Source organism: Podarcis gaigeae (assembly GCF_964106915.1).
Source record: "Podarcis gaigeae genome assembly, chromosome: 9".
NCBI classification, from domain to species: domain Eukaryota; kingdom Metazoa; phylum Chordata; class Lepidosauria; order Squamata; family Lacertidae; genus Podarcis; species Podarcis gaigeae.
Window position 1 is genome coordinate 2,130,841 of NC_139685.1, and position 21,044 is coordinate 2,151,884.

Here is a 21,044-nt window from a genome sequence, read left to right on the forward strand (position 1 = left end):
TACAACTACATGTGTGCATGCGTACCCAAGCACATGCACACACATGTACAGAGGCGGGAAACTGAATACTGGGACCAAAAAGCCATACAATGCAAGGGGAACAATGTGAAACTGCAGGTGTCCACAGAATGATGGCTATCATTAAAAAAAAAAAAAAAAAAGGAACATTTTTTTACAGCTGCATTACCTGTAGACAAAATCTAACAGCAATATGTTACAAACCAAAAGCCATCACCTTTACATTAGATTACTGCAATGTGTTCTATGTTGGGCTGCCTCTGAAGACAGTTCGGAAACTTCAGCTAGTGCAGAATTCAGCGGCCAGGTTGCTCACCAGGGCATGACAGTTTGAGCCTATTACACCAATCCTGGCAACTGCATACTGCCTCATACCCAAAGATCTCAGGGCGGTTCACAACATAAATTCACTATATAAAAACCACAAAATACATAATAAAATTAAGAACAAAACTAAACCAATAATCTCACTGTTGTGAACCAACCTGAGATCTGTGGATCGAGGGCAGAATACAAATTCAACCAAACACTTTGTGTGGTTTGAAAGCTGCAATCTGATGTGCCACGCATGCACAGCAAATTGGAGATTGGATAAACTTTCAAGTTTGAACGTGTATTCCAAAATCAAGCTTGCCACAGCTGCCTGAAAACATTCATTTGATTTTAAATTTGTTAAATTTAAAGCATTATTTAATCCCAATTCAGGACAGAGCAAGATGGGACATTTGAAAAAATAAAACTATTTAATGTGTCAAAAGGCAAATGAAACATTTACGCTCACCTAGTCTGTCTATGTCCTCCAGGAAGAGGGGTTTTTCTTATTTCCAACATTTATAACAGATTATGCTGACTTTTTTTTTTTTAAAGGCGCTTTGGGGCTTGGAATCCTATGCCCTTTAAGCTCTATTAAACTTAATTACACTCAGAAATTCACTGCTAGCTGTATTTTTACCCCATTTACCCTCCAAGGAGTTCAGGGCACTATACTGTTCCCACCAAACCATTTTCTCTTCACCATGACCCTCCAAAGTAAGTTGTCCAAAGATTCAGGGTTGACAGGGGTCTCCTCATTCTAAGCCCAGCACTTCAGCCATTACACTGCAGAGGCTGCTCCCATTCCAATGCAATTTCCCAAGGTGACCCTCCCCTAAGGAAAGTGAGACAGCTGCCTTATGTGATGGATCTGTGGCACTATCAAGAGGCAGAGAAGGACAGAGCTATGTAAATGGAAAATTCTCCTGTGCTAGGCACATTCAAGTACAGTCAAACCTCTTCTCACGTCCACCTCCGCTCGTGTCCATTTCACCCAACATCCGTGGCAAACCCAGTAGTAATGGCGGATTTGCTGCCATTCGTGCATGCGCAGGAACGGGGAATTGCCGCCCACGCCTGCACACAACGGCGCCTCTCCATTTCAACTTCCGAACGGCCTCCAGAACAGACTGTGGTCGTGAGTAGAGGTTCTACGGTATGTGTATACACATGGGGACTCTTCAAGTGAGCTGCTCAGTAGAAGATGCTCACCACTCCTGGATTTTCCACCTCAGGCACAGGAATATCCCATGTCTGTTTAGACAGGTTTAAAACCAGTCAACAAGTTACAGTGGCTGAGCGGGGTCTGCTCCATGTTGTCAACACACTTGTGCACACACTTACACACACTTGATCCTGGTTTCTTTGAAACCAGGTTTTACCAAGCCATGCCCCCCAAGTTCTTCCAGAAAACAATGATTTGCTTTTTGCTTTTGAAAATCCAGACCTCTGATACAATGAACTAGATGTGCAATTCTGACAGGTGCTAGAGACACTGGCATGTCAGAGACAACAAGCCGTATAAAAAATAGTGAGCTGATTAACACATATAAACAAACATAGTGCTTTTGCTGCCCTCTTATGACCAACAGACAAAAATGCAACCAAGCTTGCTTTACTTTTCATTTTTTCTAATATGCAGTGTGTATATTTGCATTGTTTTTGGCCCTTGCTAAACACTTTTATGTTTAAGCAAGCCTATCCAGACACATATTTTTAATATGCAATTTTATCTTACAATGTATATTTTAATAACTGCTGGTTTTACTTATATTTTGCTGAATTTTAAGATAACTTGCTGTTTTACTAGTATTTTTAAAAGAGCATTTTATATTCTACGATTCCAAGCACAATTCAAAGTGTTGGTGCTGACCTTTAAAGCACTAAACGGCCTTGGTGCAGTAAACCTGAAGGAGCATCTCCACCCCCATCGTTCAGCCCAGACACTGAGGTCCAGCGCCGAGGGCCTTCTGGCGGTTCTGTCACTGCAAGAAGCCAAGTTACAGGGAACCAGGCAGAGGGCTTCTCAGTAGTGGCACCTGCCCTGTGGAACGCCCTCCCACCAGATGTCAAAGAGATAAGCAACTACCAGACTTTTAGAAGACACCTGAAGACATTCCCTGTTTAGGGAAACTTTTAATGTTTGACAGACTGTTGTATTTTAATATTTTGTTGGACGCCACCCAGAGTGGCTGGGGAAACCCAGCCTGATGGGCGAGGTATAAATAATATTATTATTATTATTATTATTATTATTATTATTATTATTATTATTATTTGCTTTTCCTACAGGTTATGGATGATTAAGTAGTTTATAAATCCAGTTAAATTAAATAAATAAGAAAACACACACAACTCCCAAACCTTTTTCTGAAGCAGCTTTCAGTCCCTCTCAGACAAAGAACTAAATACACTATAATAAATCCCCCTCAGCAGTGCGTTGCATTAAGTAATTATTTATAAACACCCATAAAAGGACAGGGGCCAGTATGGGACCCAAGGGAACACCAGCCTTTTATGGCTAGACATATAAAAAGGGCCACCCCATCTTGTCTAGTGCTTTACTGAATATATAGAGGACTGGAACTCTCTGTGAATCATACAGTTCTCTGAAATAGCCAGTAGCAGAGGATGTCTGGCGTAGCCTTGGAGAGATCAATGAAAGCTTTAAAGCTGAAGCTTGCTCTTCTCTAATGCAACAGTCATCATTTTGCTCTTTGGATGGAACGCCTGAATGCTCATCTGCCACTGGGACACCATCCAATGTTTACTTCCATTAATTTGGGCCTTTGTTGCTAACATTATTTCTTTAAAAAACAAACAAACACCACGCAAACCAAGAGACAGTTGCGAACTAGACTAGAATAAAAGGCAGGGTGATCTGGGCTGCCTTCCAACAAACAGGCAAATGATTGGTTGTTAGGAATAAATTAACATTATTGCAAGTAGAAGCAGAAGAAGGGAAGAAGAATAAAAAGAAGCAGAACAAAAATGCTGCCAGTGGGAAATGTATAGTCATTAGAACCAAAATCTGTTTCACAAATTATCTACCATGTTGAAAGGGAACAAGAATTCTTCAACTTCCAGTGTTACGGTTTGATTTTTAAAAAGGATAAAAACCACAAAGCTACCTGAATTAACTGAAGGGGAGCGGAAGGGTGGTCATTAATAATCTACACAGCTCTGCTAACTTTGAACGCTTTGCAATCACCTTTTATTGTTCACCCTCATCCTATCTGTATGAGGCAGCATTTCAATGGCATAGATCCCTCTGCAAAACCTCATAGGAACGCAGGAGACACTGCATTGCACTGACCCAGACGACTGCTTCAGCCAATTCAGCATTGCTTGCGTGGACTAGCAGAGGTTATTCTGGGTCCTCTGCAGTCTGGAGTACCTGGAGATAGCAGCTATCCCACCTGAGATCTCAGTTATGGAAAACGTGCTGAATCCTCTGGCCCAACCCCCATAGTATGGATAGTGGAACCTGTAGTCTTTTGGAAGCTGCCGGACTACAACTCCCATCATCTCTAACCCTTGGCCATGTTAGTTGGAAAAAGTTGGAGTCTAGCATAATCTGAAGTGTTGCGAGCCACTTCTGGGTGAAAAATGTTGTGGCAAAGTAGCATACAAATTAAAATCCGTAACAGACACACATTTATAAAATGAAAATATAGTTTTGCCTTACTCCCTGCTCTTGGCAGATTTGGGTTAGTCTTTCCAGCTGCTCATCTTGAATGACCTTTGCCTTCTCATACTGTTGAATCACCATCTCCATTTCCACCTTAACTGGTAATACGTAGGCTAGAAACCACAACAAAGGGATTTCTGAGTTTATTTGAAAAGATGGTCATGCATCTAATAAATGCAACTACTATTCAACAGCAGTTAAGTTTCTGAAACGGTCAATTTTATGTCTTATTAGTTTCAGTTGGAGAAATCCAATAATGGGCTTGATTTGCTTTACTTTAAATCAACTGGACATTAAAGATCATAACTATGGTTGCATAATATTCATATAGTATTCTGCAACCCTGCACTTATTTACCTAGTAGTAATTCCTGTTTCACTCAGCAAGGTTTACTTTTGAGAACACAGATGCAAGATTTCACAGTTAAGTACAATTCCCACACTTCCCTAATCCCTCCCCTGCATATTTCCCCAAAATTCTCTATCCCAATTTCGAAACATACACACGAACACATTTTATTTTCACACTCTGAAAAAATCAACACAATGTTCCTGCTGCCTAAATTAGGGATTATTTTAGTGCAGAGTTCCCACTCTACCCACAGCTACTAGGAAACTGGTAAACAATATAAAAAAAGTTGCCATAGGAACACTGGTAATTTCCCCATCTTATCAATGAGGGTTATCCAGCTAAAATCTGGCTTTCTACTTGAAAAGAGGTACTGACTATTTAAAAAAGTAATTCCTACACTTCCACAAATCTTTACAAAAGTTATCGATAACTTGCCATCAATAATTCTCTTCACTCTCCAAATTCTCAGTGTGATAATAAGGCTAATAGCATCCCAAGGACTGCTTGGTCCATTTGCCACTGTAGAAGCCACCATTGGAGCCAAGGATAAGATGATCACAGCACCATCAAATACCTAATAGGAAAAGGATTTCACAAACAGCATTTTACTCACTCCTTTTTTGAATTCAAATATCAAAATGCACTCAACAAAGCAAACATCAAGTCCAAGTCAAACCATTCCTCCTTCTGGCTTCTTTCTTTTCTACTGATGTCATGGATATTATTACTGTCTCATTTTTAACCGGGGATAAACGTTTGGATGCATCAGATAAGCTTTTTGTCAAACATCTGCAGTAGCACCTGAATCTCAGTAAGATACTAATCGAGGATCAGCTAAATGAGTTTTATTGTATTAATAAGACTTAACAGTTTCCCCCCTGAAATGGGCCATTGCACTGGAGAACTATGTAGCAATGCATCATACTGTGGTACTTAGAATGGTTTGCATGTCTTGGTGGCATTCAGCTCTTGTCCCAAGCAATTCAGAGGGCTATTCATTCAAGGTCAAGTCATGCTCAGTTTCTGGGGCCAAAGCAGCTCCCCACCCATTAAACAAAGGCACCCCACACGAGCCATGTTTGCACATAGTGCGGCTCTCCCTGTTCCGCAGCTGGGAGGAGCAATCCAGAAGCTTTCACTACCACTTTATTTCACTGTAGCTTGTCATGTTGTTTGGACAGACGGTGAGTTTTAAACAAGCCAATTTCAACCCATAATTACTGAAACTAGGCTGTTTAAATCAGGACTATGGTCCCTCCAGCTGTTGCTGGACTGCAGCCCATTCTCCTTGACCACGCTGGCTGGGGATGACGGGGGCTGAGAGCTCAACAACATCTACATGCTCCGCACTCCTGATTTAAACTAGCTGGAGTTAAGATCTCCAGATCCAGATGAAAGCAAACTACGGTTTATCAAAATCACACTATGGCTTAGTAAGATGAGCAAATGCAGCCACTAATTACCAGTGTATGAATTATACTCATTAAAATTAATAATAAACTGTACAAATATCAGGTCAGCATCTAGGGCATTTGAAATTAAGAGAGAGGAGGAGACTAGAATAAAGAAGAAACAATCCTAGTTAGTTAGTTAGTTAGTTAGTTAGTTAGTGACAGAGGACTTTCTTAGTGGGCTACAGAATCTAGTCCTATTGTGGCAATCCCTAGAGTTGAGGAGGGACCAAGGGCTCTCCAGCTGAAAGGATCAGGTGGCAAATGAGATGACCCAAGACTCTGGAGAGCCACTCCTGGGCTGGAGGGACAAATCACAGGACTTGACACAAGGCAGCTTCATACATGGAACAGAACTTTAGCATTCCTTGCTACCAATAAGTCTCCAAAAGTACTACAATAAGGTTAAGTACAACTAATCATTTTCCAGTGTGCTTTAATTGCTAATTAAGGAAGCTAAAAATATTCCTCTTTACCCAGATAGCTGAAAGATACTGTTCTTGGCAAACCTGATATATCACTGGTTGGGAGAATGTTTTTAACTGTTTTTAGAAGCCTTTTAAACTGTTTTTAGTACTGATGTATTTGCCTCCCTGGGCTTCTTCGAGAGGAAAGGCAGAATATATGTTGAGTAAAATAATGAAAACAATAACACAGCACAATGTGTTGCAAAGGATGGAGGTGCTATTAAATATAAAAACAGAGGTTTTGCTTACCTCTATTTTATTTTCAATGTAGTCCCATATACCAAGAACCACTATTCTCAAAACAGTCTAATAAAAAGATATGTGGGAAGAGGGAAGACAGAGAAAATCATAAATCATTAGCATTGTTAATCATTAATAACTTTTTATAACAAAATGGAGAAAATCAGTCCTGTGGAGCAGAAAAGTTTTTTTAAAAAAAAATTCAAATGCTTAACTTTTCTGTGGAAAGTGTTGTGTTTTATAAGTTCATTGTAACATTGTAAGTGTATCAGGTAAATGTAGGTTTCCCTGCTGACCCTAAAATGTGAAAAAGTTGCAAGTTATGTCAAAATATTCTCCATTCTGGGAGAAAGTAGAAACAGGGATGGAATCAACACTGTTGACAGAATGAGGCAGCAGGTGTAAGAAAAAGTGTAAAATTAAGAATCATGCCCACTTGTAGCATAATTATTGATATACTGTAAGAGCATGAAGGTGAGAAGCGCTTCACAAAGCACATGTGGACAAGGCCCGGAGAATCCAAAGCACAACATGGAAGACAATGGAGGAAAGGAAAGGAATGAGGAACATGGGGAGGGGGGTCAATTCATATTCTTTCCACATTTCTCCTTGTCGCCATCTCTCGGTTCTACCTTGCGCTATGTAAAATAGGAGGAGGAGGAGGAGGCACGCCAGCCAGCTCCCTGTGTGCTAGTAGTGTTATTTTACTTGCAAGGATTTCTTTTTAACATGAAAGAGAGCATTTAAAAGTGGAACCCCCATCTACAGTCCAAATCAGTACAGTTCGTTCTACCACTCCATAACTTTACAAACTCTCCAGAGTTCACTAATTAAGTGACCAGTGGATCACTTAATAATATGTTCTACGGATGTTATCAGTTGTGGTGCATGTACAGGAATACACATTTTCTTGATCTTTTGGGGGGGTCTCCAGGGAAATGAAGAAGAAGGAGGAAAAGAAAAAGAAGAAGAAGCTGTTTATCATGTCATTCTGCTGAATGTATAGATCAGACCTTGCTCTTATGCCACATGAACTAGAAATTTGATGAACATTTCATGACATCAGAACATCTGAAATCACCACAACAGCTTTCTAAAACAACAGACTGAGGGTCTTGATGCCTAGTGCCTGAAGGCTGGTACTACTTTAGTAATAACGGATCAAACAATGTCTTTAAAAATAGCAGATGTACAGTTTCTTCATGTGTTATGCTAGTTATGCCTCTTTTGCTACCTGTGAATTTCCTTTAGCCATTGCTTAGGCAAATGCATCTGTGGTATTAGCCTACCCTCACAGGGTTGTTGTGAGAATTAAGTGAGGAATGGGGAGACCCATATAGGCCCCCTTGCCCTCCTTGAGTGTAATGGGAAAAGGGGGCTGCTCGTGCGTAAGCGTTTAAGCCCTCCAAGTTTTGCCATCAGTTCCTAAACTCTCCCAGTCCGAGGAGCCATGGGTGCATGGCTACCTCAATCGCTGGCAGAATCCGTCAGTGGGCGCTTCCGGAATTTACGCCAACATAAGAGTTCCTTGACGGAAACTCTCCTTCTGGATTCTCTGCGTGACAGTTTCCTGCACGGAGTGGGCGTCCCCAGCGGAGGTCCTGAGCCCTCCCCGCTATTCTCACTGGAAACATCTTGGAGCCATTCCTCCTATTGAGTTTCTGCAGGAACTCTCCCTCTCCCCCTACTGGTTCCTTCCTCCGCATCCGAGGCTCTCCTAGCCTCCTTGAGACCTTCCACCACCTGACTCTCCAATGGCAGTTCCCTGACATTGAGATATAAATGTCATGAATAAATAATAGTTGAAGGGTAGAGTATAATGTTTTTCCAAACCCTGAACAGACACAGGACAACAGGGGTATTCCCTTTTCTCCTCTCCTATGTGAAAAAAGGCTACAGATAGCTGAACTGATGTGAGAAAATGATTTTGCTGTTGGTAATATTTTCTTTATACAATAGACAGGATTATCAAGCATCTTTCATGCGAAACACTTCACAGATGGCTGGCCTCCTCATAGTACATATCTGCTGCTGACAGAAGAGCATCAAGTACTAGAGCTGTAGAAAATTGGGGAAAAAACGATTCACTGGGATTGCTGTTTCAATCCGTCATGCAACGGTCAGTGAAAGAAGCAAGTGAATTTGAACAATATCAGGATTTAGCACAAATTCCCTTCACGCAAAAATGCCAGTGATAGAAGACAGTTGCAGTTGCTTTTGTCTGGTGACCCCAACCCAGATATTTTATTGATTTACAATAGTTTTAATATTCAAAACCACATTTTGATTGAGCAAATATAGAACTTTCTCTGCAGTATTCAATAAAAAGTGATCTTCTCTACCTAATGTTAAACGTAAGCCTTCTGGACAGGGGCCATTCTGCAGAACCAGCATGGAGTAGTGGTTAGAGGGATCACAGAGGACAGGGAAAATCCAGGTTCAAATCCCCATAAACTTGCTGGGCTGACCTTGGGTCACTCGCTCTATCTCTCACTCTAGCCAACCCCATGGGAAGGTTGTAGAGATAAAATGAAGAGGGGAACAAGAAGAAGAAGAGTTTGGATTTCATATCCCGCTTTCTCACTCCCCTTCAGGAGTCTCAAAGCGGCCAACAATCTTCTTTCCCTTCCTCCCCGACAACAAACACTCTGTGAGGTGAGTGAGGCTGAGAGACTTCAGAGAAGTGTGACTGGCCCAAGGTCACCCAGCAGCTGCATGTGGAGGAGCGGAGACGCGAACCTGGTTCCCCAGATTACGAGTTCACCGCTCCTAACCACTACACAGCGCTGCCCTGAGATCCTCGGAGGAAGAGGAGAGTAAGGGGGGGGGAGCTAATTGTAAAGTAACTTTTTAGCAAATTGGAAACTATTTACTGAATACTGCAGAGAAAATTTGATACTTTATCAAAACGTGGCTTTTTAATGTTATAAGAGATTGGTTCACATGCTCAAATACAGACATGTTTTATATATCTATATTTTCAGTTACAATACAATTATAACTGGTTTCTCTCTTCTCTTGTTTTATCTATGTAAACTGGTATCTTTGCTGGCTTTTGCACTATTGTAAAAACAGAGGCAGGGAAAGTGTCAGGCACACCGAGGATCCTGTCAGAACTGACGCAGGGTGTTTTCAGCCGCCCCACACATTCCTCTGCCTTTTCTCCTGGCACAGAAGGGCTTCTGGTGAGTTCAGCATCAACCAAGGAGCAAATGCAAGAATTTTATGGCACTTCTACTCAGGCATCACTCATTACATATTGAGATAATAATCCTTGAACATTATAGTAATATTAGAATCCACAGATTCTATGCTTCACCTCTGATATGTATTGTGCTTCCAACTGAACAGAAGAGAGCAGGTCTTTGCCCCAAGCAGCTTACAAAATAAATTCTGACAGCAAGTGGGGAAGAAGTTGGAGGATCACAGGAGAATAATGCACCAACCAAGCACTTGCAGTGCCAGAAGTAAGCCCTTCAGTCTGCCCCAGAGGCCTGCAATTCTGGTCTTGATTGACCAAACCACCCATTTCCAACACTTCAAGTAATAATGGAAAAATAGGAAATCTCTGTCAATAAATGTGGCTATTTATGACCTTCTCTGTGTAATCTATAGAGACTCACCAGGGCATCCTCTTAAGTTCATCTGTGCAATTTGTTCCCCTCCCCCTCAGCACATTAAGGTTAACCAGGGAGATCCTGCTCTGAAACCACATGCATCTTAAGCCTCAATCAGGACAGGAGGAACCCTGAGAGGCAATTTCAACCTCAGTTTTTCCATTATCAAGATGTTCCATAGTATCTCAAAAACTTGCTGTTGTCACAGATACGAGTGGCCAAAATTGTGGCAACCTTTTTTTTTTTGGAGTAATACCATAAAATTAGGGATGCGGGTGGCGCTGTGGGTAAAACCTCAGCGCCTAGGGCTTGCCGATCGCATGGTCGGCGGTTCGAATCCCCGCGGCAGGGTGCGCTCCCGTCGTTCGGTCCCAGCGCCTGCCAACCTAGCAGTTCAAAAGCATACAGATAATTGAATAAACTTTGTTGCATTACATTCTTCATTAAATTATCTTTCCATTGATGCATAGTTTTATGGTACTACGCCCCCAAAAAGTGGTATGAGCCATCAAACCTCGGAAATCCACTTTCTCCAAATGGTTTCCACAATTTTGGCCACCAGTGTAGAAACACACAAACACACCCAGGATATTCTACACCTCTTTTAACATTAATCAACTAAATCCAATAATACACTAAAGTATGGGGCAGAGCTGAGCCAGTTAAGGATCTACTTAAATCAATGGTGATCCCCTGCCAGGTGAGGGGCCCAATCAAGACCCCTCTACTGCATGGAGCCAGCACAGCCACCCCTGGCGGAAAAGGCCGCCCTCCCTTCTGTCCTAACTGGCAGAAGCCAGCAGGGATTCAGATGTGAAGGAGGCTCACCTGCTCTAATCGTCTCTGGACAAGGTGAGAACTGCTCTGAAGTCTGAACACTTCATTTAATACTTTGAATTAAACCCTAGCAATAAAAATACTGAGTCAAAATCCACAGTAACGGCAAAATGTATCAGCCCAAACTACACAAGATATGAAGGAAAACCTTAAATAAGTCTATAGTCAACACATCAGACCAAACACACCAAATATCAAATTGCACTGAGACTGACCAACCCTCAAACAATTCACATTAATAAGTCCTGACAACAAAACACAAACATCAGTTCCCAATTACCATAAAAAATAATGAATCTAACCCCAAATCAAAATCATTGTTATGGGAAAAGGAGGAACAGCCATTTCTTTATCTGTTTTCTCCACTTTACGCATGGTATTAATATATATATTCCTCTTAGGTAAAGGTAAAGGTACCCCTGCCCGTACGGGCCAGTCGTGTCCCACTCTAGGGTTGTGCACCCATCTCACTTAAGAGGCCGGGGGCCAGCGCTGTCCGGAAACACTTCCGGGTCACGTGGCCAGCGTGACGAAGCTCCTCTGGCGAGCCAGCACCAGCGCAGCACACGGAAACGCCGTTTACCTTCCCGCTATAAAGCAGTACCTATTTATCTACTTGCACCTAAGGGTGCTTTCGAACTGCTAGGTGGGCAGGCGCTGGGACCGAACGACGGGAGCTCACCCCGCCGCGGGGATTCGAACCGCCGACCATGCGATCGGCAAGCCCTAGGCGCTGAGGTTTTACCCACAGCGCCACCCGCGTCATTCTCCTCTTAGCCTTCTACTTTTCCCACTTTAGTGTTCCTTCCAAGGAAACTGCTCTCCTGTTCCTGGAGCCCAAATTTTGCTCATTCATAACTTTTTCCAGTAGTATGGCATCCTTTTTGAACTGTACAGTGGTATCTCGGGTTAAGAACTTAATTCGTTCCGGAGGTTCGTTCTTAACCTGAAGCACCACTTTAGCTAATGGGGCCTCCTGCTGCCGCCACGCCGCCAGAGCACGATTTCTGTTCTCATCCTGAAGCAAAGTTCTTAACCTGAGGTACTATTTCTGGTTAGCAGAGTCTGTAACCTGAAGTGTATGTAACCTGAAGCGTCTGTAACCTGAGGAACCACTGTATAGCATAATAAGAATGTGATCACACCAGAAATCAAATTTATTTATTTACGGCTATTAGCCCATAAAATGTGTACAAACCTAAAAGCACAGAAACATAAAAACCAATACATCTAACAACAGAAGGGGAACACCACGATGCAAGGGTGGGTCATTGAGCAGTGACAAATAACAGCTTGGGGCCCGGAAAGATCCAAGGGACGGTTCCCAGAAAAAGGAGAACTGGAGACGAGATCCGTCATGCACTCTCATCATAACTGTCCGATTAGTTTTTGTTGTTGATGTTGTTTTTTGGTGGTTTTTGTGTGTGAGATAACCGCATTCAGGAAGCCTTTGTTCTGGGACATGGTCTACAAATTCTTATGGCTGCAACCTTCTGAATTCCCCAATGTAGAGAGAAACATAATTGGAAATATTAAGAAGAACTTAATATTCATTATTCTTCACATCTGTCCATCTTGAGGAGGCTCATCATCAAGTAGCAAACATGTTAAATAGCACTGCACAATAAAGTATTAATTAAAACCCAGTCTTACCAACAGCCCCCCCAAATCTGCTAAAAACAGCTTGGAGGGTTCCAAATGCCCTCTGGAATAAGACTTGCTGTCAAGAGGCTACTAGCAAGGGGGCAGATCATCCTTCTCCCGTGAAGAAGTTTCAAAACATAGATGCCACTGTGAAAAAGGGCATCCTTTGAATAACCTTCTGCCACATCTGTGATGAAGGACTCTAAAGTAGGGCCTTCAATGCAGTTATAAACAAGTAGCCAGATTTTCTGAGAGAAGGTGGTTCTTCAGTTACTCTGCACCCAGATGATTTAGAGCTTTAAAAAGGTAATGATCAGCATCCGGGGGGGGGGGGGGGAGGGACAAACTTGGTCCAAGAAGGAGCTGGGAGTCAATGCAGATATTTCAAGATTGTTGCCTGTGTGCTGTCGGTGGTCAACTCCTGTTAATAACCTACAAGTTGCATTATACTCCAGCTGCACTTTCTAATAACTCTTTAAGATGCAAGCTCATGCACTAACATGCCATATTATAAATATTTATTATTTACTGAATTTATATACCACCCTATACCCGGGGGTCTCAGGGCGGTTCTCAGAATAAAATCAAGATACCTGGGCACCTAATAAAAATACATTTTAAAAGGGCAGAGGATGTAAATCGGATCAAACAAAGGCCTGGTTTAAAAGGAACCTTTTTGCCTGGCGCCCAAAGGTGTATAATGAAGGCACCAGTCAAACTTCCCTGGGGAGAACATTCCACAGACGGGGAGCCATTGCAGAAAAGGTCTATGCTCATGTTCCCACCCTCTGGACCTCTCGAGGGGGCGAAACACGAAGAAGGGCCTCAGAAGATGATTTCAGGGTTTGTGTAGGTTCATTTGGAAAGATGCAGCCCTTGAGGTATTGTAGTTCTGAGGTAACTAAGACAATTAAGGTGCCCAGATATACAACTGAACACATTTCCTAAGGAAGTAACCATTTTATCAGTCATATTGTCCTTTGTCACTTACTTTCACATTTCACTTACCTCTGAAAAGAACACAGAGAGGATAACTAGACTGATCCAGTGAATAACTCCAGCAAACTGTGATGCATTTGAAACTGAAATTAAATAAAGATTATTATGAAGCATCATTTTGGTTTCCCAGCATGCAAGTTGCACATTATACATAATGGACCAAGCCTGTGGGGCCAAATCTGGGTTGGGAGAGAAGGGACAAAATGATGAAAGAAGTGAACTCCCCACCAATTGCAGAAACACTGGTAAATATTCACAGCTAGTACACAACATTAGAGATATAGGCTCAGTCGAGACATAACACCAATTGTGGTTTTTATTAACAATCATTTAGAATGCACACCTTGGTTTAAGCTTCACTAAAGCTTAACATGATTTACAGTTACTTGTCTGCTTCCATTTTCCATCTTCTCAACTCTCCCATCTCTGAGCCTCCAGCACATATTCTCCCCTACTGGCACAGGATCAGACATTTCACCTCCATTTTCAATTAGCTGCAATTAGCATTATTGTCCAAACCAAACTGTGGTTAATCTGAACTATGGTTTATTGAAACAAATCAGGTTTATAAACTATGGTTCCAAGTTTGGCTTCTTTCAGTAAACAAGTCCAAGATTCGGGATTCAAAAGGTACCAAAAGTAGAATATAAGAGCCAAGAATGAATTAAAGTCACTCAACGCCCATGACTGCATGTAATGCTCAGCCAAATGATGGTTTAGTTTGCATGCGCTGTCTTGCAGGAAGAAGACTGCGGTTGCTATGCTCATCCATGGTCTTTACCTCAGCACAGAAAGCTCTGGTTTAGGGTTGGAACTCAGGATTGGGGTTCATCTCCTTAATCATGATTTGTAGTCAGTAATAAAGTGGAAGCCAGCATGCTTGTGTCATTACATGATGTGTGAACCAGGCCACATGCCATGAGACTGATCTACAATTTGACCTGCATTAAGCCTTCCTTTTGATGCTGTTAAGGTGCTAAACTCAATATGCCAGCAAGTTTGGAAAACTCAGCAGTGGCCAGAAGATTGGAGAAGACCAGTCTACATCCCAATCCCAAAGAAGGGCAGTGCCAAGGAATGCTCCAACTACCGCACAATTGCACTTATTTCACACGCTAGCAATGTTATGCTTAAAATTCTACAAGGAAGGCTCAAGCAGTATGTGGACCGAGAACTCCCAGAAGTGCAAGCTAGATTTAGAAGAGGCAGAGGAAGCAGAGACCAAATTGCAAACATGTGCTGGATTATGGAGAAAGCTAGAGAGTTCCAGAAAGACATCTACTTCTGCTTCATTGACTATGCAAAAGCCTTTGACTGTGTCAACCACAGCAAACTATGGCAAGTTCTTAAAGAAATGGGAGTGCCTGATCACCTCATCTGTCTCCTGAGAAATCTCTATGTGGGACAAGAAGCTACAGTTAGAACTGGATATGGAACAACTGATTGGTTCAAAATTGGGAAAGGAGTACGACAAGGCTGTATATTGTCTCCCTGCTTATTTAACTTATATGCAGAATTCATCATGCGAAAGGCTGGGCTGGATGAATCCCAAGCCGGAATTAAGATTGCCGGAAGAAATATCAACAACCTCAGTTATGCAGATGACACAACCTTGATGGCAGAAAGTGAGGAGGAATTAAAGAACCTTTTACTGAGGGTGAAAGAGAGCGCAAAATATGGTCTGAAGCTCAACATCAAAAAAACGAAGATCATGGCCACTGGTCCCATCACCTCCTGGCAAATAGAAGGAGAAGAAATGGAGGCAGTGAGAGATTTTACATTCTTGGGCTCCATGATCACTGCAGATGGTGACAGCAGTCATGAAATTAAGAGACGCCTGCTTCTTGGGAGAAAGAAGGCTGATCGCCGAAGAATTGATGCTTTTGAATTATGGTGCTGGAGGAGACTCTTGAGAGTCCCATGGACTGCAAGAAGATCAAACCTCTCCATACTGAAGGAAATCAGCCCTGAGTGCTCACTGGAAGGACAGATCGTGAAGCTGAGGCTCCAATACTTTGGCCACCTCATGAGAAGAGAAGACTCCCTGGAAAAGACCCTGATGTTGGGAAAGATGGAGAGCACAAGGAGAAGGGGACGACAGAGGACGAGATACAGTGGTGCCTCGCAAGACGAAATTAATTCGTTCCGCAAGTTTTTTTGTCTTGCGAGTTTTTTGTCTTGCGAAGCACGGTTTCCCATAGGAATGCATTGAAAATCAAACAATGCGTTCCTATGGAAACCGCCTTCAGACCAGGTCCGGGGACAGTCTGTCCCCCGACCTCTTCTGAAGTCGGTGGGGGGCAAAAGTCTTTGCTTCCCCCCCCCACCTGCCTTCCCGGGACAGCGGAGACTTCTCCGCTGTCCCGGGGCGATCTTAAAATGCTGGCAGGCGGCATCGAAGGCTTCGCCGCCGTCCCCCAGCATTTTAAAAGCCCCCGGGACAGCGGAGACTTCTCCGCTGTCCCGGGGCGATTTTAAAATGCTGGCGGGACCTCTTCTGAAGGCGGGCGGGGGGCAAAAGTCTTTGCTCCCCCCCGCCTCCCTTCAAAAGCCATCCGGGATAGCGGGAAGCGCTTCCCTGCTATCCCGGACCGCTTTTAAAATGCTGGCGGTGGGGAGCAAAGCCTTTCGGCCCCCGCCGGCCTTCCTGGACCTCTTCTGAAGGCCGGAGGGGGGGGGAAAGGCTTTGCTCCCCACCGCTAGCATTTAAAAGAGGTCCCCGGAGATTTCCCTATGGGCTTTCTTCTTGCGAAGCAAGCCCATAGGGAAATTCGTTTTGCGAGGCGCCTCCAAAACGGAAAACCCTTTCGTCTAGCGGGTTTTTCGTCTTGCGAGGCGTTCGTCTTGCGGGGCACCACTGTAGTTGGATAGTGTCTTCGAAGCTACAAACATGTTTCTGACCAAACTGCGGGAGGCAGTGGAAGACAGAAGTGCCTGGCGTGCTCTGGTCCAGGGGGTCACGAAGAGTCGGACACAACTAAACGACTAAACAACAACAACAACAAGCCTTCCTTTGTCCTCATGTAGAGTGTAGGAAAGGCATATTACTAAACAACCATGTTTAATTCTGGATGTAGGTGGGGGAGGAAGAGAACACGCCATGTTTTGGACTTGCTGTTTTGAGGTTCTGTATCTGGTGCCAGAGAAGAAGCCAAAAAGCCTGGTAACCCATTCAGTGCCTGCGTGTGATGGATTAGTAGCTTGGAGGGAGGACTCAGGAAAGCGACAATAAGCACAGTTTATCATTATTTACCATGATCACAGTGCAATACATCCCATGAGAGAAAAGATGTTGGCCTTACATAGTGGTACCTCGGGTTAAGAACTTAATTCGTTCCGGAGGTCCGTTCTTAACCTGAAGCACCACTTTAGCTAATGGGGCCTCCCGCTGCCGCCGGAGCACGATTTCTGTTCTCATCCTGAAGCAAAGTTCTTAACCCGAGGTAATATTTCTGGCTTAGCGGAGTCAGCAGCCTGAAGCGTATGTAACCTGAGGTACCACTGTATCTGGCTGCATGAAAGGAAAACTCCAAGTTAGCCATCTGCCAGCACACAGCAGACCTTAGAAAACACCCTGGACTCTTGCTGCGCTGCAAGTCTCTCTCAGGAGCCTTTAGGTAGACCAATTTCCCCTCTTTATGTTGAAAATGTTTCATGTATAGTAAAGTGTTAAAATAACTTTGGGAACTTTGTTTTCTTCTCAATAAGGAAAAAAACTTCCAAGTTTTCAGTGTTGTGTGCAGGCACAGAAAAATGCAAAACTGTAGCAGAATATTAATCTGTTTGAGTGAAACACAGTATTTCACTTTTAGGTTTGTTTTGTTTTTTAAATCCTGTAACTCCACTACCTATGCAATGTTGCACTGACACATATATAGCCCTGTCTCCAGAATGTGAAATGCTAAGAGAAAGAAGGAAAAAACCTCAGCTACATTGTACATTTTCAGCAACATCCTGATGGCTGCAATAAAGGGAAATGGGAAAATGCTATCAACAAGGCAGCAACCCATATATTGGAAGGAATAAAGGAATGTGCAACATTCTGTCTGCCCTCTTGTGTTCAACTAAAGATGTGCAGAATGGACAACATGCAAGACAATAAAATATTTTTATTGCACCCCCCTACTCCAAGCCAGTACTGACTGTGAATGCTAATGGGTATTCTAAAGAGCCATACAATGAAAAGATTATCAGTTGCATTATTTACTTATTCATTCTCTATTTTTGACATTTATAGGCTGCCCTGCAACAAGTGTTCTCTGGGCAGCTTACAGAAAACAAAAAAGTTTAATAAATAAATAAAAGGACTAATAAAATAAAAAGTGGTGTAGCATTAAAAACGGACTAAAAATGAATATTAAGATTAAAAATAAAGTGCAAATAATAACACAAAAGGCTGGAACTAATTTAAAAACTACAGCGAGATTTATACGGCCTGGGATTTTTTAAAGGTCTTTGTCTGGTATTAGAAAGACATGAACGTATGCACTAGGATGAGGCTTCCTAGAGAGGACATTCTACAACAACTGGGGGGGGCCGGCATTGAAAGGGTCACCAGCCTATAGCCACCAGGCTCCCCTAGTGAGGAAACCCAATGAATGGCCTCTGGTGATGACTGCAGAGTCTGGGGTAGATGTATATGGGAAGAGGCAAAATCCCATTCTAAAAGCCTCATTAATGAAGGCCACTTTAGGTCTACACACAACTTTATGAAAAAACCTCAATTTCCAGAAGCAATTTCTCGAAATTCAAACATTTCGGTTTTCGAAGGCCAAAAACCCGGAAGTAACTGCTTTTTTGAACACTTTTCAGAAGTTGAACGCGCCATTGAGTTTTCCATAAGTAAATGCTTCTGGAAGTAAATGCTTCAGTTTTTGAACGTTTCGGAGGTCAAATGGTCTTCCAGAACAGATTACATTTGAAACCAAGGTACCACTGTACATTGGCTGTCAAGTTAGTTTATAGATTTTTGAATTAGTTTAACAACATTATTTTATCTATTTTGTATACATTTATAGTACAATCACATCTTACAGAGGAATGGAGAAGAGTATTGGCTGGCTGAATTCTGAACATAAGCATTTCATATTGCAACATTCTCTGATGGGCAAAATCTTGAGTGGCAGAAAATTTCAGAAAAAGAAATCCTCTTTCCACATAAAGCTCCCTGCACTTAGAAAAACAGAAAAAATGGGAGAAAAAAATCTATTCTACTCCCAGATGTACTGTGTGAAAGAGTGACCCTATGCAGTTGAAGGACAGCTGGTTGAAATTCTGCAGGTTAACGCCAGCAAAGCAGAGAGCTTAACATTTCTTTTAATGCTGGGCTTTCCCTCTCAGCACACTGGTTCTGGGATGCTGTCGTGAAATCTCGCAGGGCCATCCAAGTTCCCATGAGATTTCATGTGAGCATCCCTAGCCTTCCTGATCATTCTTGTGCAGCTGTCTAGGAATGGGAGACTGGGTCTGAAGGCTCCCGTCCTCCACTGAAAAAAATCCCTTTATTCCACTGTCGCAGTTTCCCATGTGTATATCCCTCCACACATATTTCTTGAATTTCCAAGTTCAAACAGAGCAAAACCTTTTTTTGGAAAAGGTATAGAAGCAACACCCTTTCCCAAACAACAGCATCCATGGCTTTAGTCCCAGCGTTCAAACCAGATGCTTTCATTACTAGGGCTGGCCAATGCGCATTGATAAAGGTAAAGGTAAAGGTACCCCTGCCCGTACGGGCCAGTCTTGACAGACTCTGGGGTTGTGCGCCCATCTCACTCAAGAGGCCAGGGGCCAGCGCTGTCCGGAGACACTTCCGGGTCACGTGGCCAGCGTGACATCGCTGCTCTGGCGAGCCAGAGCCGCACACGGAAACGCCGTTTACCTTCCCGCTGGTAAGCGGTCCCTATTTATCTACTTGCACCCGGAGGTGCTTTCGAACTGCTAGGTTGGCAGGCGCTGGGACCGAGCAGCGGGAGCGCACCCCGCCGCAGGGATTCGAACCGCCGACCTTTCGATCGGCAAGTCCTAGGCGCTGAGGCTTTAACCCACAGCGCCACCTGCGTCCCACATATGCGCATTGATACATTTGTCCAAAACCCGGTATGAAACTCACATCGTGATAACCAGTTTCATAATAATAACCTGGAAATGTATCACTAATCATGATGTGTATCATCGCTCAAGATTTCTGCAGCTGGCTCAGCTCTCCCTTGCCTCCTGCAGGCGGCGGCAAACCACAAGGGCAGGTGGCTGACGAAAGCCACCAGTCTGCCTGGGAACCTTCCAAAGAGCACAGACACCTACAGGGAACTTTCCTCTGTAATGCAGGCAGCATGTTTAACCCTCCTTCCTCACTTCTGCCCGCCTCTCTCTGCGTGTGGCTCCCCCACCATGCCTCTCGTCATGTCAGCTCTGAAGGCTGGCATTCCCCGCAGGCTCTGTGTTCCTATGAATGCATGGTGCAGTGGGGTGGGCTCTTCAAGCTAGCAACTATTACAAGTGCCAATGAGACATGGAAGGAGCAGAAAGGGCGATGAAAGTCGGCTTGGGGAGGAGAAAGGGAACGTTTGAATGGGTGGGCATGATGGTTGTTTTGAGTCTTATTTGGGTGGGAAGCAGGTAAGAGTTTATCTAAAGGTCTTCTGGCGTAGCAAAAGTTAAGAGTGGACTTAGGGGTTAGGTGGCACTTAGGGAGAGCTGTGCGTGTATTGGGGGAGTCAGGCTGTATTTGGCAGCAACATCCCAGTGTTAGGACGGCCGGCAAGTCCAATAAGTTGTTGCAATATCAGATAGTGTCTATCGAGGTATTTGGAGATTAAAATTCCTTCCCTGAGCCTGTGCTTTCCAGAATACAAAGACGTTAGGTTTAGGTTTTAGTTGCCTTGTTTAATGTACTTTTAATGTGTGATATGCTTTTAATTTGAAATATACTAGCAGGCAGTGGCTTGTGAGGGTGGATGGGGGGGGGCTTCTCAGGCTTTGAGAAGGTGGTGGTGGGGCTCTTGGACCCTGCCGCCAGTAAATATATGGTGGTTTAAGTAGAAGGGGAAGAAATAGAGACAGTGAGAGATTTTACTTTCTGGGGCTCCATGATCACTGCAGATGGTGACAGCAGCCACAAAATTAAAAGACGCCTGCTTCTTGGGAGAAAAGCAATGACAAACCTAGACAGCATCTTAAAAAGCAGAGACATCACCTTGCCAACAAAGGTCTGTATAGTTAAAGCTATGGTTTTCCCAGTAGTGATGTGTGGAAGTGAGAGCTGGACCATAAAGAAGGCTGATCGACAAAGAATTGATGCTTTTGAATTCTGGTGCTGGAGGAGACTCTTGAAAGTCCCATGGACTGCAAGAAGATCAAACCTCTCCATTCTGAAGGAAATCAGCCCTGAGTGCTCACTGGAAGGACAGATCCTGAAGCT

At 43.3% G+C, this 21,044-nt stretch overlaps 2 protein-coding genes and 1 long non-coding RNA gene across 8 annotated transcripts in view; 1 reads left to right on the top strand and 2 right to left on the bottom strand.

Moving 5' to 3' along the window:
- Window positions 1-21,044, top strand: part of TSPAN3 (tetraspanin 3) — a 939,276-nt gene that overhangs the window by 451,619 nt on the left and 466,613 nt on the right. The gene's annotated exons all lie outside the window — the stretch shown is intronic.
- Window positions 1-21,044, bottom strand: part of TMEM266 (transmembrane protein 266) — a 94,118-nt gene that overhangs the window by 17,541 nt on the left and 55,533 nt on the right. For 3 of the 6 annotated variants that reach the window (XM_083698316.1, XM_083698317.1, XM_083698319.1), the window contains 4 exons: window positions 13,637-13,710; window positions 6,540-6,596; window positions 4,808-4,946; window positions 4,019-4,134 (listed from right to left, as the gene is read on the bottom strand). In XM_083698316.1, the coding sequence (XP_083554442.1) occupies window positions 4,019-4,134; window positions 4,808-4,946; window positions 6,540-6,596; window positions 13,637-13,710 (386 nt within the window). The remainder of the gene's footprint in view (window positions 1-4,018; window positions 4,135-4,807; window positions 4,947-6,539; window positions 6,597-13,636; window positions 13,711-21,044) is intronic. The other 3 variants (XM_083698318.1, XM_083698320.1, XM_083698321.1) reach the window with 2 other exon arrangements.
- On the bottom strand, window positions 6,726-9,064 carry LOC310825239. Its single transcript, XR_014555187.1, has 2 exons — window positions 8,301-9,064; window positions 6,726-7,884 (listed from the first exon to the last, which is right to left on the bottom strand). It is a non-coding gene; the product is annotated as an uncharacterized lncRNA (long non-coding RNA).